General features: G+C 48.8%; 1 protein-coding gene across 5 annotated transcripts in view; it reads right to left on the bottom strand.

The window, feature by feature from the left end:
* HEG1 (heart development protein with EGF like domains 1) overlaps positions 1 to 21210 on the bottom strand; it is a 55458-nt gene that overhangs the window by 26490 nt on the left and 7758 nt on the right. For 2 of the 5 annotated variants that reach the window (XM_051623107.1, XM_051623111.1), the window contains exons 2-11: positions 10231 to 10500; positions 8908 to 9138; positions 8283 to 8576; positions 6593 to 6895; positions 5860 to 6174; positions 4920 to 5252; positions 3710 to 4018; positions 2649 to 2978; positions 1685 to 1990; positions 573 to 887 (exon numbers count right to left, since the gene is read on the bottom strand). In XM_051623107.1, coding sequence (XP_051479067.1) covers positions 573 to 887; positions 1685 to 1990; positions 2649 to 2978; positions 3710 to 4018; positions 4920 to 5252; positions 5860 to 6174; positions 6593 to 6895; positions 8283 to 8576; positions 8908 to 9138; positions 10231 to 10500 — 3006 coding nt within the window. The remainder of the gene's footprint in view (positions 1 to 572; positions 888 to 1684; positions 1991 to 2648; positions 2979 to 3709; positions 4019 to 4919; positions 5253 to 5859; positions 6175 to 6592; positions 6896 to 8282; positions 8577 to 8907; positions 9139 to 10230; positions 10501 to 21210) is intronic. The other 3 variants (XM_051623110.1, XM_051623108.1, XM_051623109.1) reach the window with 3 other exon arrangements.

The following is a 21210-nucleotide window of genomic DNA, read 5'->3' as shown; positions in this document are numbered from 1 at the left end:
TTTTAGACACAGTGAACTTCAGGCCTCTGGAGGATGGAATTATTACATTATGTTAATTGGCAGCTTATCATGACCTCATTGATTTAAAACTCTGCAGTCAGAAAATCCTAAATGAGTAGCACATCAGTCTGCAAAAAATTCATACTATTTAGCATAAAAGGTGCAATCTCATAAAATAAATTTCAGGATGTACATTGTACGTTCATCTAAGTTCAGCAACCTCTAAAGATAAAAAATAGGGTATTGAAAATTTGGTTTAATTCTACAATTGACTTAGATCATCATGAAACACTTCTGAGAGCATTACCCAAAATAGACCAGTTGAACTGCAAAATAATAATGTGGCCATCAAAAAGGATGAGTTTGCCTGCTCAGGTTCATGGCTTCACTTCTGGAATGACTCCTCAGTCAAGCAGGGTCTGGCTTTGAGTTCTTTGATGAAAACACGCTCCAGGGTGCACCTGCACTAATAGCGTCACGTACTAATGAACAAGGACTTTGTTTGCAACATAGATAAAAGCAGAACATTGTGAACTTCCCCCACAAATGTATGTTGGGAGACACTAACTTACTTGTGAGATCATTTTGGAAAGAAGAAGTGGGTCTCTTGGAAGAACGTACATAGAGCGTCTCCGTCACAGAACTCCCATGGCTGGTGGAGGTGTTTGCTGTCCCCCTCTGCTCCACTGACACCACCTCAGCTGGCCCTGGAGCACTGGCAGTTTCTGCAGAGAAGCCACGAGCCAGCATGCTGTCCAACACCGAGGGCAGTGTCCTCTCCCCACCACCAACAGACGTGGATGAACTGTACGCAGGGTCAGTGATGGGGCTGGAATTCCTTTCCTCAGCACTCGAGCTCCTTAGGGAGGGATGGCTGCTGCCCATGGCTGGAACAGGATTGAAAAGCAGGAATCACCACAGAGCAAAGAGCACTTGGGAGTTCTGCAATAATTCTGTTCAGAAATGCAGACTAATAAAATTACACAGATAAACATAGATATGACAGCTGGACTCTTTAAGGTCTTTTCCAATCAAGGTAGCTCTGTGATTCGGTGAAGCAGATCTCAAATATCTATCACCTTAAATGTGACTTTAACACACAAATCCTACTCCAAAGGAACAGGACTGTCCAAATAAAGTGGGACAACCTGTACTATTAAGAGTCATAATGGCATATTTGTGTTATTTATAATTATTACTCCAACCCAGGGAGGTAGTAGACATCTGCTACAGCAAGAAACTACATGTCTCATTCCTGAGACTTTTTTGTTAAGCACCAACAGCTGCAGATATACAACACCAAGGAACAGAATCACCACCACTTATAAATAGTTCTAGGAAGAAATTCTTCCCTGTGAGGGTGGTGACATACTGGCACAAGGTTGCTCAGAGGAGTTGTGGATGTCCCCTTCCCAGAAGTGTTCACAGCCAATCTGGATGGGGCTTTGAGCAACCTGGTCTAGTGGAAGGCGTCCCTGCACATGGCAAGAGGGATGGAACTAGATGATCTTTAAGGTCCCTTCCAACTCAAACCGTGCTGTGATATGTGAAATCCTGTCCATGACATCTGCAGCAGCTCTGGTGAATGCTGGTGGTCATATCAATCCCATGGAAGAAGGGGAGGGAGAGAAAGAGTGAGTTTTTTCTTAATTCAAATGTTATCCTGGAGTTCAGAAAAACTCACTGGAAGGTTCACCAGCAGACGAGAAGTAGGTGAAGACTCTAGATGAGAGGGTTCCCCCAGCCTCTGGGTGCTCCACACGGCTGGACAACATGTGTTCCACTCCAGGCCATACTGTGGAGGATGGCAGGGGGCCAGTGCTGGGCACCCCAGCTGTGTCTAGGTGAGATGTCGGGCTTTTTGCCACTGTGCTCCATGTGCCATGGTTAACAGCAGCCTGAGATGTCCCCTCCTTGTAGCTGGAGAATGCTGTTGAAGTGTACATGGTATCAGTAGGAGCATCAGAAACTCTTTTTCCGCTCTCTGCAACTGCAAAGTAGAGATATACATACATATACAAAAATATTAAAAATACCTTCGAGGCCTCTGTGGGGACTAAAATGTGAATATTTAAATTCCCACAGCAGATCTGGCCCTTTTTAAGCAACATCACATATTTGCTAAGTGGGGTTCCCAGGTGATCTGTACATTTTACACCAGAAAAACAAAAGAGATTGGGGTGCTTGGTGTTTCTGAAGGAGAACAGTGGCAGGGAGACAGGACAAGGTCTTGGATATCATGCAGAAAATTCCCTCAGGAGAAACAGCAGGTTTCAAACTTAGTGGGATCCTGGAATCAGAGCCGAGGCTGAAACACATGATAACTGGGATATAAGGACAGGCAACAAGTCTATTGATCCCTTGCCAGGCTCCCCAGTTCTGAGGTCAAGGGTCCATGGCAGCCTTCATGTGTGGCCCGGAAGTGCTGCTTGGCCATCTAGTTCCTGACATGAGAAGTGCTGCCCCAAGTGCTGTGAGGCAAATAATCCACCAGCTATGCAGTGCTCCACTACCCTTTGCTATAGACAAGGCTTGCTAAAAAGGCAAGTATGGTTTAAAGCTAGAAAAAGAGAGGTGGGAGTTCCAGAAGGGGGTAAGGAGAAGAGATGCCCTCCATCCATGGCAAGCCAAGAAACCACAAAACCCACCTGAAGCACTTGGAGAAGGTGAAGGCACCGACACACCAGGGGAAAAGGCAGGCAGCAGCTTCGTTGCAGGCTCGCTGAGCCCAGCATCGCTCTGTGAAACGTGGTGCTGCCTGTCAGGCTCTGCTGCTGCTGAGGGCGTCAGAAGGACCACGTCCAAGGACCTGGTGTGGGCTGAAGCAGGAGCAGAGCTCCCTGCCATGCTGGATGCTCCATGGGTGTCTGACACGGGCACTGTGGTCCTCTCCCCACTGCTGGTGGCTGTTGCTGAGGTGGGTGTACTGCTGAGAGGAGCACTGGGCAGGCGCCCTCCCATAGCTGAGGTCCCTTCTGCTGAGAAAGGACAAAGAAGACTGGATTTATGCACACTAAGCTATAAACTGGTGGGTGTGCACTGTTTCATCACTACCCTTAGGCTGACAGCTCAGGTATAATGTGACAGAAACCGGAAGGGTTTGGGTTGCAAGAAACCTTAAAGATCATCTAGTTTCAACCCCCACTAGCCACCGGCAGGGACATCTGCCACTAGACCAGGTTGCTTAAAGCCCCAAAGATCTAAACCTGGAGAAAACTGAAGACACAACCCTTTCCTGTGCTAGGAAAGACTACTCACAGGAGGACACTCTGGGGAGGACACTAGGGACAAGTCATGGGAGCTCTGCTGGGTTTGCTTCCCTTCGGCGCTGCTGCTGGGGCTGCACTCCAAACTCCCTGATACCCAAAACAGAGCATGGCAGGATTGTGTGGGATCTGTAAATACTGCAGGAGTCAGGAATGACTGGTGTTGCCTCCTGCTTGCACGAACACATCCAACAGGGTGGTCTTGAAAGTGTGCTGTCTGAGAAAACACACCAAACCTCAGAGCCAGACCACTCTTGCAGAACAGCTGGGGTTTTCTGGTGACTAAATGTCAAAACTAGCTAATGCATATTAGGAAGTAGAAATTATCCTCCGTAACACCCAATGCCATTGTCCAGCACCATCTAGCATGCCCTCATTCCTCCATAAAGGGTGGATTTTTGAGGTCTACAGGAAGAAGCCCTAGAGGGAGGGCCAGAGCTCACCTGAGGAAGCACCTTCCGTAGCAGACGACGAGCCTGTGAGCAGCAGGTCCGTGGATGACACGGTGGCACCTCTGCCACCACCACCCTGGGGTGCCAAAGAGGACAAGGTCTGGTCTGAAGAGCCAATGGTTTTGGTACCAGTGGTGGAAATCTCTGTTGTTTGGGCCAGCCTGGTGCTTGCTGACAAAGACCTTAGTGTCCTTCCTCCACCCTTGCTGGCTGTTGTGGAAATGGAGGTGCTGATGATGGGGAAATCTGTTTTTCTGTCCGTTGACAGGATCCTGAATGACACATGACTGCTTCCAGTAGCTAAAATATGATAAAGAAACAATTTATGTTTTTACACATGTGAACCTATAAATAGACAAGTTTTCTTCCAGTAACCCCCAGAAGCAGCAGGTACATGCACAAGTAGAAAATATGAGATGTCAATCCAGAGAAAATAGGAAATTCTGAAGACGTGAATCCTCCCTACAGAAACTTGTCTTCTAAAAAACATGTTTTGATGCTGAGAAAATTGCTACTATATAAAAACTGTTGAACTACTGACAGTGTGCACTTGATTTCATTGTTATGTGCCTGAGTGCACTCCATCCTGCTAGAACAAATATTGCAACAACCCAGAAAAGCCTGGAAATCAGTTCAGACAAGCCCCAACAGTGAGCAGTGTGGAGGTCTTAGAGAAGAAGTCTGAAGAAATGGGATGAGGGGATCAGACCCCTTCAGCACTTCAGTGGGGTCTAGGACCAAACATCAACACAAAGGACCTTAGAGACCACATTCAAAGTTGCCTTAAGTTAGTTGAGCTGGTTCCATTTCTGGGAAGCAGCATGGCCCAAGGGGTAGGACAGGGAGCAATAACTCAAGTCTGGTTCCTGGGACTGCAAGGACATGATCTAATCCTTGCCTGCTTAGTTCTCTAGCTTATAAAATGTAGATAGCTACTGAGAATAGTTAAAAAAAGGAACATGATTTGAAAGTTAATTATTTTTTCTTGGCATAATGAAACTTTCCACACATGTGCTCTTTCTGTAGAAAAAGCCAAACCACATTTTTTAGTCAAGCAAGAGCTGAAGTACTTCAGACACAAAATCACACTGCCTCCTTCCAATATATTCTGCATAGGGGAAAAGAGTCAGGAAAGTGTACAATACATTAACAGACCTTTTACTTAGAAGAAAATGGTATTTCACTTCTAACTTCACCTCACCTGGGGAAGGACCTTCTGAAGGAGAGTGAGAGCGTGATAGCAAAGGGTCTGCTATCCACTTGGTGAAATTTGTTCTTTCTCTGGACCCATGGACTCCATAGGTCTCTCTCACAGAAGATGCAGATGAGGACTGGACCGTGCCCAAGGTCCTGTAGGTGCCACTGCTGGACATGGAGACTTCTGCTGCCCACGGGCCACTGCCTGTGGCAGACCCTGGGGGCCTCCCACCGCCATCGGTGGCCGTGGCTGAAATGAAAGGACTGGTGGGAGAGGAAGCAAGGGGTTTTTTCTCTGTCGTTGGACTGTCTACTGGTGCATGGCTGCTTCTGACACCTAAGATGCAATAAAACCAGGTTTGATTTATACATGTAGAGCTATACATTTGAGGCACTGTTTGTACACCCTAAATTTCTATCGTGTTGATTGAGAAATTGAATAGAGCAAGTTCTCAAGCTGGAAAAGGTGCTGCTCTGGGAAGAGGTGAATCCCTCACGTTCAAGCACGAGTGGCTTACAAAAAACTAGGAAAATCTTAACTTAAAACCATGGTTTTAAACTTCAGGCTTTGCACAATACCTGATTTATGCTTCAAGCTGCCTTCAAGCCTGTTCAAATCAGGAAAACACACCAAAGGACACATAGGGGATGAGCTGAAACAGGCCTGGCTTAGGTTTTCTAGCAACAGTCCAGAAAGCCAAGCTGCTTTTCCTAGCACAGGAATTTCATTAGCAGCGAGGACACTGATGATTTCACTTTTTCACCCAAAAGCTGAGATCCACTCCCACCCTTCCCACCAGCTCCACTGCCAGCCCGATGCAGCTGGAAATAAAAATATCCATGTCTCCAACAGTGCCTGATAGCCATATCTGAAGAAAAACAGCACAGGGACACAAAATCTCAACCAGCCCCAAAGATGCCAATTTTCAGACTAACAAATTTACCTCTGGAAGTACTTCTGGAGGCAGGGAGAGAACTTGTGATCAAAGGCTCCCTGGGAGTTGCTGGGAGATCATTGGCTGCCCATGAGCCATTAGGATGGTGTGTCCCAGTCCTCAAGGAGGAGAAGATGCCCTGCAAAGAGCTGGTGGTGTTGGTGCTGGTGGCAGAGCTCCCTGTCACCCTGGCTGTGTGGCTGTTTGCAGGGGATCCTGGTGTCCTGGCTGCCATGCTGGGCATGTCAGCACCGTGGGCACCCGAGTGCAGCGTTGCCTCTTCTGCAGCTGGGATGCTCTTGGGTTGGTAATTGCTGCTGAAGGCTAAAAAAAAAAAAAAAAGGAGAAAAGAAATCTGAAACTGCACACACGTAAATGAAAACAGCTGGGTAAGTTTCACCCCACCATCCATAGACATAGACAACGTATGTGTGAATATTCAGTACGGAAATATTTAATACTGGGAAATCATTAAGACGGGAAAAAAATAGTCTCTATTGAGGAACTCCTGAAGTTATTGCTTGCAAAATTCAACTGAAAGTTTTCAAGGAAAATCTATCCTCCTCTTCCAACAAGAATAATATTTACCCATACTTTCATTTCTGTGAAATGTTTTTAAATGTACAGAATGTGCCAAATACAATATTATTCCTCCCTTCTTTAAAATAAAAAGAATATATTTTGTTTATAAAAAGTCTTTAAATAATGTTCTGAGTTATACAGCTAAGCTATCAAAACTCACTCATGAAAGTGCTCTCTGAAGCAGACGGCGAGCCCGAGAGGAACGTGTCTGTGGCATCTCTGCCACCCCCATCCTGAGCTCCCAAAGACATCCCAGGAGCTGGGGTCTGGTCTGAAGAGCTGGTGACTTCAGTACCAGAGGTGGAAATCTCTGCTGTATCAGCCAGCCGGGTGCTGGCTGGCAGAGACCTCAGCGTCCTCCCTCCGCCCTTGTTGTTGGCTGTTGTGGAAATGGAGGTGGGGAAATCTGACTCTCTCCTCTCCGCGGATGAGATGTTGGATGGCTGGTAGCTGCTTCCAACTGCTACGGCACAATAAAAAAAATACATTTATTTATACCTATGAAATTATAAACAGATGGATCCATTTTCTTCCCAGATGCTTACAGCGCACGTACAGATATTAAGCATAGGAAGTTTTCAATCTGGACCAAGTGCTCTTTTGGAAAGGCATGAATCCCCCTGCTGCAGGAAGACCTTGCAGAAAGCCCCAGGGCTGGCTGCCAGGACAGCACAGCTTCGTGAGAGCTGGGGCAGCTCCACCAGCAGGAAGCCTCATGGGACAAGAGCTGCTAGAACTTGCCTTTAAATCGCACCTTTGCTCTAAGACTGGTGGAAATAAGCCCAGGCTTAGTATTTTTTTATAGCTTGAACATGGCACCAAATAGCAAAAGGGGGAACCTGAGTGTGGCCACATTCTCATAGGAGCCTGCAGCTCACTATACATCCCCAGGCTTAACACGACACAGGGAAAAACTGCCTAAGGAAGCACAAAATAGGGTGAAACAACAAATTACTGACTAACTGAGCTCACCTGTGGCACTGCTTTCTGAAGCCAGGTGAGAAGGGGTGAGCTGGTGCTCTGTAAAGCTCCCTGGGAAGTGTCTCTGCACCAGGGCCACTAAGGAGGGTGCCAAGGCCAGGGGCTGGGCTGTGGATTTGGTTGCTGCCCTTCGGATACCGGGCCTCGGATTTTCTGCATCCATATTGCTGCTGCCAGCAGCTGTGATAAGGGAAATGTTAATGGGAGAGCCCTGGGGGTGCATTTGCTCCTGGCAAGCACTGGGTGCAGGTTAAGGACTCAGCAGTGCCCAAGTTTTCTGTTTCATGTGGAGTGGGGCAAAGTCTCTGTTTCTGAGAGCTCCAGAAATAGCAGGTTGCAAAGCAGGAGAGCTGAAGACCCAGAGCCTAAGGGTCTCAGGTTTGTTGTCCCATACAGGTTATTGAAGCTCAAGGATGTCAACCCATCTAGCACTGACAGCAAACCTACCCGGGGCAGGCATGAGTGTGGGTCATCAACCACAGCCCCACAACAGCAACCCGGGGGGGGTACATAGCTCCTGTGGGGCTGGGACCTCCCTTTGCTCTGCAGCTGGCACTGCACCCGTCAAGACATTTTACAGGTGCAGATGCATACCCTGCAGAAAACACAGTGATAAGGACCAAAGACCTTTTTTTCGTTCATTTTTCTTTTTCTTTTTTTTTTTTAAGTGGAGAATTTTGCAGGTTTTTGGACGGAATTATTTTTTCCATCCCTTTTTCCTGCTTTGGGCAGGGAATTTCAGCTAACCATCCAACTAACAGCAAACAGAGCACGTGCAAAACACAGCACCTTCTCTGTTTCAAGAAAGCAGAAGCTACATAAAGGCTTTTTAAAGCTGTAACGCAGATATGCAGGCCAAGAAACCTCACCTCCCAAAGCACCATCTGTGGCAGGTGATGCTGAGAGCAAAGAGCTTGTGGAGTCCCCCGTGACATTCCCGGGGTGCAGCATGACGTGGTTTGCACGAGTCTGGGAGCTGGTAGCCTGGCGGGAGTACTGGGGCTGTCCCAGAGAGCCAGGGACAGGGGTGCTGGGGAGGGGCCTCAGCATCACCCTGCTGCTCCCCGAGGGGCTGGGTGAGGCAGCTGCAGTGCTTGTGGGAGGGATGCCGGGTGGCTCCGTGCCCACCCAGCCACTCGCCGGTCGAGATGGGTTGCTGGTCCCTGGAAGACAATGAGGGAAGGCAAATAAGAGCACAGAGAGGGGCAGAGCTGCCCACCCAACACCTCCTGCTGTCACCTCCCACTTCTGCCCCTCCTCCCCTTGCCTGTACTCTGCCTACAGCAACATAATTTTCAAGGCCAGAAGAAACCACACGGAGACTCATCTCCATACTCGTGCATGAAGCAAGCCAGAAAACTGCCCTGAGTGCATAGTGAGGATGGACCCAGCACACAAAGCTCTAGCAATGCAGGGGAGCCAGGCTTAACTGATGGCCACTTTCTCCAGGGAACAGCATCCACCTTGTTCCCAGACTGAACTGGGATGGCTCACCTGGGTGACGAGTCTCTGCAGATGAAGGCAGAAGCACCATTCTCGTTGTGTTGTCAAACCCTGCCACATCCCAGGCCCCACGGTGCCCGCCCAGTGTCCTCTTAGCTGAACCAGTGCCGACAGCTGCCAAAACTGGTGGCATCCCCTTGGCAGCTGCAGGAGTGCTGGGAGATGCCAGAGCCCTCTTGCCTCTCTCCCAGCTGCCCACAGCACCATGATGGCTTCCAGTGGCTGGAAAGCAATGCAGAGAGAGTCACGTTCCCTCTGGACAAGTTAATTTGTCTCAGCTGGGGTGGCAGCAGCATCACTGGCAGTGGTACCCATCCCTACCACAGGCTATAGGTAGGGACACAGCTGCATCCCCTGTTTCCTCTGTTTAACACAGAGCACACTGCAAGAGATACTGCTGGGAACAGAGGGTTTCTGTCACACAAAAAAATATCAGTATTTCAAAATTTGTCTTCATTTGTGAGTGGCAAAACAAACACAGATTTAAAAAAACAACAACACACACAAAAAACCAGCAACAACAACAACAACAAAAAAACAACAAAGCAAACAAAAGCACCAAAAAATCCCACAAAACAAAAAAACACCAAACCAAAACATTAAAAATAGAAAAAGCAGTAAGAAATTTACACCAGGCCAGACAGCAGACAGAAGTCTGGGCATGCCAGCTCCACATTTCCCTAAGCTGGAAAAAAACCCCAAGGAATTAAAAAAAATTAAGGATAACCTCTGTGCTCATATCTCAGTGAGACACTTATTGAATCTGGTAAGATAAAGAAATAACTCAAAATGGGAACAGGGCAATGAGCACAGGTTTGTCCTGCTGGAGTGGGAGACAGGCTTACATGTGGTGAATGCTTTAAAAAGTACATTGGTTTACTCATGACCACAGTCCCACCAAATGTGGTGAAGATTACGAACAATCTCCACGTGAGGACCTCAGCTACAAATCATGATGCAACTGGTCAGATATTTTTAACCCTGTGCCTATAATCTAGGTTGGGTTTGTGGTGGGGTTCAGCTCCCCAGGGAGGAGTTGTGGGGATGCAAGGGGGTCTCCACTCTGCACAGCTTTTGAGCTCCATAGATGGGCAGGACCCTCTGGGGAGCTGCTGTGTGGAGAATACCAGTAGGGGCAGCTCCCAGGAATCACTTTCATTGTAATGGTAAAACAAATCAGCTTTCCTGGGATTAATTTTTTTTCAAACATCTGAATTTCTAGCAGCGGGGCAGGAATATTTCCTAACCCATCAGCTACACTCAATCCATGAGGTGGGTACAGCAAACAGGGACTCTTGTGTAAATAAAACTCACCAGGGAGATGGCTGTCACCAAGTAGGTGGGTCACTGTCCCAGCAGACAGGTGTCCTGCTCCAGGTAGAGTGACATCCCCACCACCACCGGGGGGACCAACATCTCCCGTGGCCCCACTTGTCACTGACACCACACTGTGCCTGGCAGGCAATGGTGCCTCCTCCCTGCTCCTGGTCAGCATGGTCACCAGCTCCGTGCTGTCCACAAGAGAACCAGAAGTCCTCATCTCCACGTCCCAACTTCTTCTCATCTGATGGCTGCTTTCAATGACTGAAAGGAAAAACAAGAAAAGAAATATTCAACTCCCATCAGCACTGGATGTGGCAGGCTCAGCCCATTGCAGTTAACACCCAGGCCAAGCTCTGATCTCATTTACACGAGAGAAAATTTGATATAATCAAAGCACAGACATGAAATTTATTTTTTGATTCACACCAGTGGAAATGAGATTGGTCTGTGGGACAAACGCTGAAACTCACCTTCGTGAGCAAGGTTAATTAAATTCAGAACCCCTGCACTTTTTTTTGTGTCAGGAGAAATAAATCTTAACATGAAGAAATAAAAGCCTTAAACAAATAACCAATGGAGATTGGTGCAGTTTGGAGCTCATGGGAGGCATGTGTAGGTCTCCAGAGTTGATGGCCAGCTGGAGTCCAGGACTGCCCATGTGCCTCATCCAGATGGTGTGATGGGAGCAGGGAGGACCCTGCTGCTCATCCCCTTTGTCCACTCAGCTGGTGCTTGCTGGACACCCGACCTCAAACCCCACTGCCTCCAGGGAGACAGCATGAAGCTGCCTGAGAATTGCAAGGCAGACAGGAGGATTGGCATAACCTATCCTGCCACCATGAGGCACAGGGACAGAAGAGATCAACGTATAGTGTGGATTACACTGGCCATCCAAGTGCTGAAGCACTCCAAGGTGATGGACATTTTGGTGTATTTGACATTAACATCTACCAGAACATAAGAAACAAGATGGAGAAGAAATTTGTGCATCTACAGGTCTATTTTCCGTAAGCTAATGTGACCAGGGCCCCTGTTTCATCCTAAAAGCATTTGAGTCTGCTCCCTCACTCCTGCTGGAAGCTGCTCCAAACTCCCACACTTCCCATCAACCAGAATAATTTTCTCATTTCATTAGAAAGTAAATAAACACTTTCACAGAATAGATGTTGATCCTTTAGCCGAGCTAGCTCTTCCATCCCTGCACTTGCTCCCCACTGTCCCACTGTGTAACAGCAGCAATCTCATCCCCTCTTTCCACAAGTTTCTGCTGCATTTCTACCACCTGTAGTATCTCATGGACCCAAAAATGACTTCTCCCAGGGAGGTCAACAGGCATTACATGCTTCGCAGCATCTCCAAAAGTACAATATAAACATGTTCGCAAATTAGGCACTAAGCAAGGACTGAAGACATTACTTAGTAGCCAGCTTCTTGGCTCAGTCGTTAATGCTGACCACTGGAAGCAGCAGCTGGATCAGTGCATTAGCTGAAGCTTCAACCTTGGCTCTCCACCCAGCCTGATACTGCCTGGAACAGAGCATCTAGTGACAGCTGCCATGAGTGGTTCCAGAGAGATCTGCTAGGGAAATCGTGGTTTCCAGCCCAGGGTACCAGCTAAAGCTGCACAAGGGTTTCCCTGCACACTGGTCACATGAAAACCAGCAGGGACTGTCCCTGCCCTATGTTACAGTCCCGAGGCTTGGCTGGCACTGCAGCTTCACATGAAACTTCTCAAGAAACTGAGAAAACTCATATAGTAGGAGGAACTCTTCCCACTTTGCAGCTTGGAGATCCACCAGGCTACAGGACATGTCCCACCTGGCATGCACGTGGCAACTCGAAACAGGGCTGGGAATGATACACAGGTGGTGGCCAAAGGCTCTGCTCAGTCTCTGCCCAAAAGCTCTGATGTTCAAGGCTAAGCCTTGCACACCTGTCCTTGGCCTCCAAGCACTTTTTGCAAGAAAGTTGTGCCTCAGAGCACTTCATGGAACACCTACTCCTCCTTGCCTCATGTATCTCCTTCAGGGTTGCTGTACTTGCCACATCAGAGGTGGCAACTTTGGGAGCAGCTTCAGCGGGAACTCACCAAAAAAACCATAGAGGTGTAGGAAGCAGAGTCTGGATTTCATCCCAGGGGTCTGAACACCCCAGGGCCCAGGGAGACAAGAGCTGCGGAGCAGTACAGCCCCTCGGGTGCCTTTAATGACAGCCCCAGCTGTGGCTGCAGTGCTCACCTTGCCATGGTCACTGAGCAGCTGCCACCATCTAGAGCCCACCATGAGCCACCTCCTGTCCCATGTAACAAGCTGCAACTGTACCTGCAATTCGACTTACAGCAGCCCTATACCCAGACCTGTGGGTGCGCCAGAGGGCGGAGCATGGCTCTTCCCTCCCTAAGAGCTTTCAGCTGTGCAGCCCCTGAGTGTCTGCCCCCGCTTGGCTGCCCAGAAGAAAGGCACAGCAGCAGTCACTGAAAGAAACCTTGAGGAGATGAGTATAGACAGAGGGAAATTTGCTTTCTCAGGCTGCCAAGTCATTTGTCAACAAGGGCTCTGGGCAGGCACGCTAAAACATATAGGGCACTGCAGCAGGCATTTAATTGCCACTTCTTAAAAATAACCCTGGAAATATTAGCAAGCAGTACCTTGTGCTTGCTGGTTGCTTGTCTGGTTGTTGTTGGCCCTGCAAATCCACCCAGGAGTTTTCTCAATCGTCTTTTGGGTCTGCACAGCTTCTGGGAATAAAATGAAGCAAACCCCTTCACCTCATCATGGGTGCCAGCAAACCTGGTTTTGGGAGCAGCCAGAGCATGGATGGGCTGAATAAGGAGGTATTATTTACACTGGCTTTTTAGAGTCATCTGGCATTTTTAATTCTGCCTTGCAAGGTATGCCAGGATCTAGGGCAGGAAGGACAACCTCATGCCATCAAGGGCTCAGCCCCCCAGTTCAGTGGGTGCAGAACATGAGCCATGCTGCAAAATCCAACACACAGCATGTAGTAAGGAAACCCAAAAAATCAGGATGCTCAACAAAACAGCCATAAAAATCTCAGCTCATCACACAGCCATCAAGCCTGCCAGAGGTGTAAGACAACCAACATCTCCTCTTTGATGATCCTCCTCTGGACCCGATGGACCACGTGCAAACTTCTTCCAAAAAAACACACATGGCATCACCTGGCCTCCCCTGACACATTAAAGGCTTAAAGCTGGGGGGCCCTTTAGCTCAGGTACGCATTTGTCACTAACAACTTCATTACATACTAAGCTGCCAACTGCTTTCTGCAGTTTAACTCCACACGACCGCAGCTGTCAAGAGAAATATTTGACTTGCAGCAGCACAAAACCCTCCTGCCACCCGCTGGACCGGTGTGTTTTCCTTCCCAGCGAAAACTAGCAGTGATGCTCACCAGACAGGTCGAGGCTCAGAGTGACTTTTTCTTCACAAGCATAACAAGACCGCAGCTTGCTGGGAGCTGAGTTAAAACACGGCCAGGACAAATAGATCAAGTTCCAGCTGATTTCTCGAGGCTTTGGGTTCGCCCCTAGAAGCCCAGTGGGCAAAACATGCAACACTACAAGTTTTTAAGAGTGGCTGCCATCACTCACAGACATTTTAGGGCAGGGAGTGAGGAGGGGGTGTATCTGGCTAACACCAGCAGAGCAGGATACCCACGGACAACATTTGGCACAAGGACTGCAGCCAGCCAAGGTGCACCCCAAACTATCCCAGCCCTGCTGCTTTCCTGCAGCAGCGATTTTTCTCCTCCAAGCACAGAAAAATACTTCCTGGACGGGCAAACACAAATTTAAGCCGTGTCTGCAACTAAGGAAAGCCAAGAGTGGTTGCTTGGCTGCCCAGAACAGCCCCTCCTTGGGAGGGTGGCGATTCCCTGGGGACAGTTCCTGGGACAGCCGCCCATGCAGCGGCTGTTTTGCCAGGGCTGTGGCCACCCCGGAGCATCCCATGTTGAGCTGAGCGTGCGTGAAGCTAAAGCAGGCTCCTCCCGAGGACGGGCAGCTAGAATTATAAAGCCCACATCTGTTAACGTTGCATAATCTGAACATCATCCCGGGCTTGCAGAGACGGGGCGGGGGGGGGAGAAAACCTCATTTCAACTTAAGAAAACTCCTTGCCGGCTGTAGGAAAAGGTTGGGAAGAAAGGCAGGCTGCGAGGGAGGAGAGGCAGGGAGCAAAGCCGGGGTGGGTGGCACGGGGGGCTGCCGGTCCCCGCCGGGGCCGGGCTGGGCTCTGCGCTGTGTTTTGAACGGCTGCTGCGGATGTCGGGATCATGGGCGGAGGCCGGTTGGGAGCCAAGCGAGTTTGTGCGAACAAAAGCTACAGCCCTAAATCTGGACTGTCCAGGGCTCTCTGGGATTTTCAATTTCCTTCCTTGTTCTTGCCGTGAAAGAAGCAGTTCGAGGCAGGAGCAGTCCGGGGCGGGGGGGGGGGGGGGGAGGGAGGGGGGTGTTGAAATGAAGCTTAAAAAATTTTTTTCATACTTGAGATGGGTCAGTTCAGTGTAAACATGCTGATAATATTGCTCAGGGAAGGTCCCTCGTGCACTACGCATGGGAAGAATGTGAGAGGTTTTTAACCACACGCGGTCAACCCTTTTTATTAATTCTTTCGTTACTAATAAGAGGAATTAATCAGGCTCAACGAAGAAAGGTGAGAGAGGGTGAGTGAGGAAGAGAAGAGGTGCAGGAAAGCCTTACTGGTGCCTCCCCCCCTGCCACAGGACTCAGTTTGGATGCAGTGCCCTATAGATGCATCCCCTGGCAGTGCCTTGCTGTGGTCCTCATGCTCCTCATTCTCTCCCCATCAGGTACCACACAGTGCAAGACAGCAATTCACAGGACGTTAAAGCATTTTAACCACCATACAAAGGACTTATGCAGCCACCAAAGATGACTGGAGCTTTAATATGTCATCTTGAGAAAGGTCATGGCGGCTTAATAGCAGCAGCGGATCCTGCAAGCTCTGAGTGCCAAGGTCTGGGTGGTTAATCTGGGTGGTTAACCTGGCCACTACAGATGATGGAAGCCCACAGGGCTGGGGACATCAGCATTGTCCTCAGCTCCTCCTATGCCAGGCCATGGCACTTGGTTTGCAGTGCTGCTTTATGAGACAAAAACAGACTGCACTTCCACACCACCTTCCCTCCAGGAACTGCAAAACCATGGAGGATGCTAAAGGCCATTTTTGCTTCCTACCCTTTTTTTTTCATAATCACAGAGCCTGATACTCAAAGATGCCAGAGGAAAAAAGAAAAATATCCAGTTGTTGCTTTTAAAAGCAGTACCCTAAAGCAGAGAAACAGGTACTCCAAAATAAAGAGCACACAGAAACCTGTGGTCATGTCCATAAGTGTGGGACACATGCACACAGCCTGCCTGCAACCAGGGATAAAACCTGCACAGTGCAGGGACAGGATATTGTCCTGCTTATCCAGTGGTTTCCAACCTCCTAATTTTGCTGTCCTAAACACTGCACTGGGAAGGTCCAGGCTCCCAGATCACCAGCTTAAGCCTATGAAATTCTGAAATTCTTTTTACTTACCTTTCTTGGACAGATTGGGACCAACCCACAGATCTCTGGGACCACACAGACCCACGCTGCTTCAAAACCACCAGCCCAGGGCTCAGGGCAACACCAAAACCTCTTTTCATGAGCTTTTGTTTTTAAACAGCATTTGTCAACTCTTTTATTGTTGACTCTTTGGAAAACACTTTCAAATACCAGTTCACTTCCAACAAAGATAGGCTGCCTCATGACTACTCCAACTCCCAAAAAAGCCCCCATAACTATGCTGAGACTCCAGGAAAATCCTGACCCATCCATCCTCACAGCCAGCGAAGAGGGGACTGAGCCTCCAGCCCCAGAGAGGCCCTGGCATCCCTTTTCCTCCTGCCTTTCCTGACCTGAGAGCCCAAAATAGCTGTACTATTTGTTTACTTGCTGGCTAACTTATTTTCTACCTCAGAAGTGTCCCCTCCAGAGCAGTCACCTGCTGTTAGTGCCGGAAAGGCCCCCACGGCCCCAGGGTGTGTGAAGGCAGCTCTGCCCCAGCACCAGCTGACAGGGCCCAGGAGAACCTAGCAAAGGGATTTCCTTCTCACCATTTTCAGTAAACATGAATAAAACTAAGCCAAAAGTAATCTCCTGAATGGCATGGCTCTCTGAGCACTCTCACCTCCTCTGTGTCCCCTCTCCCACCACCTTGCCATGCAGAGATGCCTCCAACCACCCTGCCTGCACCGCAGGTCCCAAATCCCAGCACCACCTAACTTGTTTCTAAAAACCCTCCAGGCTTTTTTTCTGCAACATCCTGCTGAAAAGTTACAGAAAATAGCACCCAGACAGCGCTTCTCCTTCCTTCTTCTGGGGTTTCTTAAGCCCCCTGGAAGCTTGGCCAGGCGGGAAGGCAGCAGTGCCCTGGTCAGGGCTCAAGAGGGCAGAGCAGAAGCCGTGGCAGGACACAGCCCCATGTCAACTTAACTTGCGCTCCCATCCGAGGGCAGCGCTGCTGGAGACTGTCGGACGGCTCGGGGAGGAAGTCTCCTGGCAGGGCTCCACCAAAGTGGAGTTGCTAGGTCACTGGAACAATAAAAAGGCAAGAAAAAACATCCTGGCTGCAAAAAAGAAAGGGGAAAGGGGAATTAAAAAAAAAAAAAGGGGGGGGGGGGGGAGCTACTGCAGTGTGTACAGTGCTGGTTATGTGGAAAGAACCAGGGATGGGGAGAGAAGGAAGCTGCTGCTGTTGACTTCTGTAAGACTTAATTTCCTACATGGACCTTTCTCCAGAGCTCTCACATGAGTAACTTCAGAAACCTGGAATTTGTCTGCAAGGTTTGCAACTGGTAAAAATCTCCCATGGGGCTTGCTAGAAAAATATTACCAGGGAAGTTAGCCTGCTGCTGCTATGGAGAGATTAATTACCCTCTGCAAGTTAACTAGGGCATCATACTCTATCTTATATGGCTTTCTTGCACCATCACACGTCTCCAGCAGCTGCCTGTGTTCATTTGAACTAGTAATATAAGAAAACTGCCTCCCAGCAGGGCTGTATTTCAGCGATAAGGGGTGAGCAACCTGTCAAGGTGCAGAGCACAGCACAGACCTGGGGCTCAGGCTCCTCCGTAAGGAAAGGTGCTAGCAGCTTAAAGGCTGCAGGATGAAATTTTGCTTTCTGAAAAAGCTTCATTTCAAAGCCAGAAGGGAGAATTAGCTCATTCTGTCTGACCTCATACGTAACAGAAGTCACTCGGTAAAGCTTATTTACTCCTAATAAAAGCCTGGTAACTTGCATTCCAATTAAACAGATCCTGTAGGGAAAAAAACCCAAAACTACAGGTATTTTTAATTATTTAGGATCATCTTTGAACCTACAAAAACTATGGGCTGAAGCATGGATTTTTTTGCACAAAACCTCAACACGTGTCAAAAAGCAATGCTCAGCAGTGTGAGCACATGCACAGCAGGAGCCATCCACCCCCGCAGCAGAAACAAAACCACAGGTCCCTGCTCCAAAGAGGTCTGAGCCCAGGAGCTCCTTCTCACTGGGAACATAGAGGAGGAAGTAGGAAAATGAGTACTGCCACACTGAGAGGCCACACTGGGAGCAGCTGGGGGTTGTCAGGAGCTCCTGGGGGCCAAGCAATGCTGCAAACTGCCACAGGGTGGGCTTTGGTTCAGATGTCTTAGCCAGAGCCTTGGTCCAGCAATGCACTTAAGAGCAGCTCCCTGGGGAACTTGTGCTCCCTGTGCTTAATACCAACCACATGCCAAAGAGCTTTGCTGGCCAGTGGCCCCACCAGGGATGATGACCAACCTGGGAATTGAGTAACTTATCAAGGATGTAATAGGAACGAGAGGGATGAAGGGCCCTCTTGGATGCAGGAGGATCACAGAGCCACCAAGGGGTAGATGCATTTTTGTGACAACAAACTGATACAAGGCTCACTGGATTCTTCCCTCCATGAGGACTAACAAAACGCAACCCTATCACAGGGGAAAACTGATGGCAGCCCAAGCCTTACACCCAGGTCTTGCCTCATGGTTGATGGTGGGATGCAGGGCATGATCTCATGGCAGCGGGGAGTACGGATCCTCTCGTGGCTCCTGCTCTTCCAGCAAAGGACAGCAAGACTTGTGAGCGGATGGAGAAAAAGGCAAGCAGGCAAAAAAAAAATCAAGCAGCTTAAAGATAAATTCATCCCCAGAAGAGATAAGGGCCCCCACCTCCCTTCCCCCATCTGCTGCGAAAGGATGATGATCTAAATCGCATTTCCTAGATGACACCGCACCGATCTGCCACCGGAAGCGGCGGTGGCAGGGCTCAGGATGGCGCCGGACCTCCTTCTTCCACGGGCTGAGCCAGGTCCTTTCCCCCTGGCACCCACCCCACTGTCACCACTGCCACCCTGAAGAAGCAGCGTGTCCCGGGGCAGCCGGGACGGGCAGCCCTCCCACCGTCCCCCACAGCTCTCCGCTGCCTCTGCACTCACACGTTTCCTTTCCGAGAACCAGGGGGGAAGTGATTTACCATTTCCAGTGCCTTTCTGCTTCAGGGAGGCTGGAAACAAGATGCCTTCGTTTGGCAGCCCGAGGCCCAGCCCTGTGGCCAGCAGTGGAAATGGGTGATGGAGAGGGGCAGGATTGGGCTGTCATCCACCGAGCTGTCACTGAGGGGTCAGGGAGTCAGGATCAGGTCATAGGCTACCTTAGTGCAAGTGGGCTAGACAGCACAGAGGAACAAGAGGCCAGAAATCTGCTTCCCATCTGCCCACATGCTGGCCCATATTACCCAGCTCAGAGCCATCTCACACCAACAGCCTTGGCACACTATTGCCATCAAGTGACCATCAATTTTGGTCTTAACCCAGCCTGTGATGCAGCTTACCCCGCACCACACAATCTCCAGGAGCACCAGCAATTTACAGGACAGAGGATCTCTGTCTACATGGTATGGACCGTTCTCTAAGGCCACAAAATTGCTGCTACTCCCATTCCCCAGGTCAGAAGCCTATTAGTTCTCATTTGGATTTCCTCATGCTTTGCATTTGCTCAATGTCCCTCAGAAAAGACCATCTTCATGATTATTCTGCACGCTCTGATCAAGTTTCTCTCCTAAGAAACATCCTTTCAAAGGGCTTTTATCTGCAGGGTTGGCTGCCAGTCTAAAACTGCAGCCCCATTCTATGTTTGCTGAAAGAGTTGATAACATCCTAAAAAGAATTAACATTTAGATGTTAGTCCTGTAACTGAATCCGAATCAAACAATGATGACTGTTCAAATGCTCAAAGCTACTCAGGGGTATTTTCCTTTGAGCTCTTCCAAGCTTGTACCAGGGATAAGGGGTTTTCTAAAGATGCCTTTGTGAGCACCAGCTACTGAAACCCTTCTCTTTGTCCCTCCCAGACACAGATACAATTATGCCCAGCTCCAGCACAAAGATAAAGGCTGAATTACAAGAGCAGCATTATGCTTTACAATCAAGGTCCTTGATTCCAATTGACAAGGAAAGCAAATCATGCGCAGTTGGTTTGCTGATGTTTTCACTCCTGGAAACTGATTCCCCTCACAGGGGAAGAAATCAGTTCAATGCACAGGGCTACCTTTTGCATAACCCCCACCCGCATTTGCTAAATTACCTCAGCTTGTTCATGAGATCTTACAAGTTATGCAGGGTCAAACTTGGCTACCACTTGTATGAGATATCTTTCTTTGCAGAAGGCTTAACTACCAGCAGCTACAGTTTCCCTGATAAGAAAGTGTTTTCTTACCTATAATGGCATGGATGTAGTGGGACAGCTATTCAGAGAAGATGTGAAACCTTTCTCTGGAGTACCTTTTTAAAAAACATGGTAGATAAACATCTTCTGGGGTAATCCTGCAAAGGGAGATGTCTGGAGATCCCTTGGGAGATGTCTGGAGATCCCTTCCAGACCTGGCTTTTGCTTTTATAGAATGGTCAAAAAACAGGCAGGTCCTGCTGCTCTGGGTGGGCTGCAGTACCCTGCTGCTAGGCTGTCACGGAGGGTATCTTCCCAATAAAATATGGAAGCCAAATCTTCAACTCAGTGTGACTCATCCCTACTTCAGTGATGTTCCACAGAATGTGACGTTTCACGCCAGTCCTCAGGGCTTAAGAGATTTTCCACAAGAGGAAGGGTGTTAACACCAGTCACCTAACAAGAGGTGACGTGGATAATTGTGCTCTATAGATCCCAATTCCTCTTGTCACTCCAGATCCAGAAGTGCCTTTTAGTATGCCCTTCAGGAAAACAAAACAAACAAACAAAAAGAGCCCTCCTTTTTTACTGGCAACCCAGAGGAGCCTGCTGATCAGCCCAAAACTCCTGCATAGTTTTTTCCATGGTCTGGAGATCCTCGAGAGAATCCAAGGGTGGTTCTAGTAGCAGAAATGACAACTACGTCCGCCTTGTTACAGAGGCAAGAGGTCAGACTGATTCCTGTAATGGCCTTTAAAACCTCTGCCATCTCATCACACTGAAAAATGCTGAGAGAAATGCCCTGAATATGTGTGTGCAACACAATGTCCTCTGGGAGATGAAGCCTGGACTGCACCCCAGGGACAACCATTAACCCTGCTCAGCTAACCCTTCATCTATCAGACCATTTAAGATTCCTCCTCAGTCCTTTCCAAACTGATTTCACCCAGGAGCTAAATTAGCTCAGGGTTAAAAAGAAAATGGTATTTTCTCCGAAACTTCAGCTTCAAGATCCTCACTGCCATCCAACCACTGTGCAAAAGGTCCCTCAAACATCTTCATGTTTGCCTTGGTGAAAGAACTGCAAAGGTCATGGTGTTTCCAGAGGAATTTCTGCAAGCGCTGATTTGGGAGCCCAAGATGGGACTGCTCAGGCAAAAGGGCCAAGGGAAAGACTGCACTGGCTGCACTGCAAGTGACAGTCACCCTCAAACCTCAGGGTAAACTG

Source organism: Apus apus, chromosome 6 (assembly GCF_020740795.1).
Source record: "Apus apus isolate bApuApu2 chromosome 6, bApuApu2.pri.cur, whole genome shotgun sequence".
In the NCBI taxonomy this organism is placed as follows: Eukaryota; Metazoa; Chordata; class Aves; order Apodiformes; family Apodidae; genus Apus; species Apus apus.
Note: the sequence above shows the minus strand (reverse complement) of the source record. Positions and strands in the feature narration are given on the sequence as shown.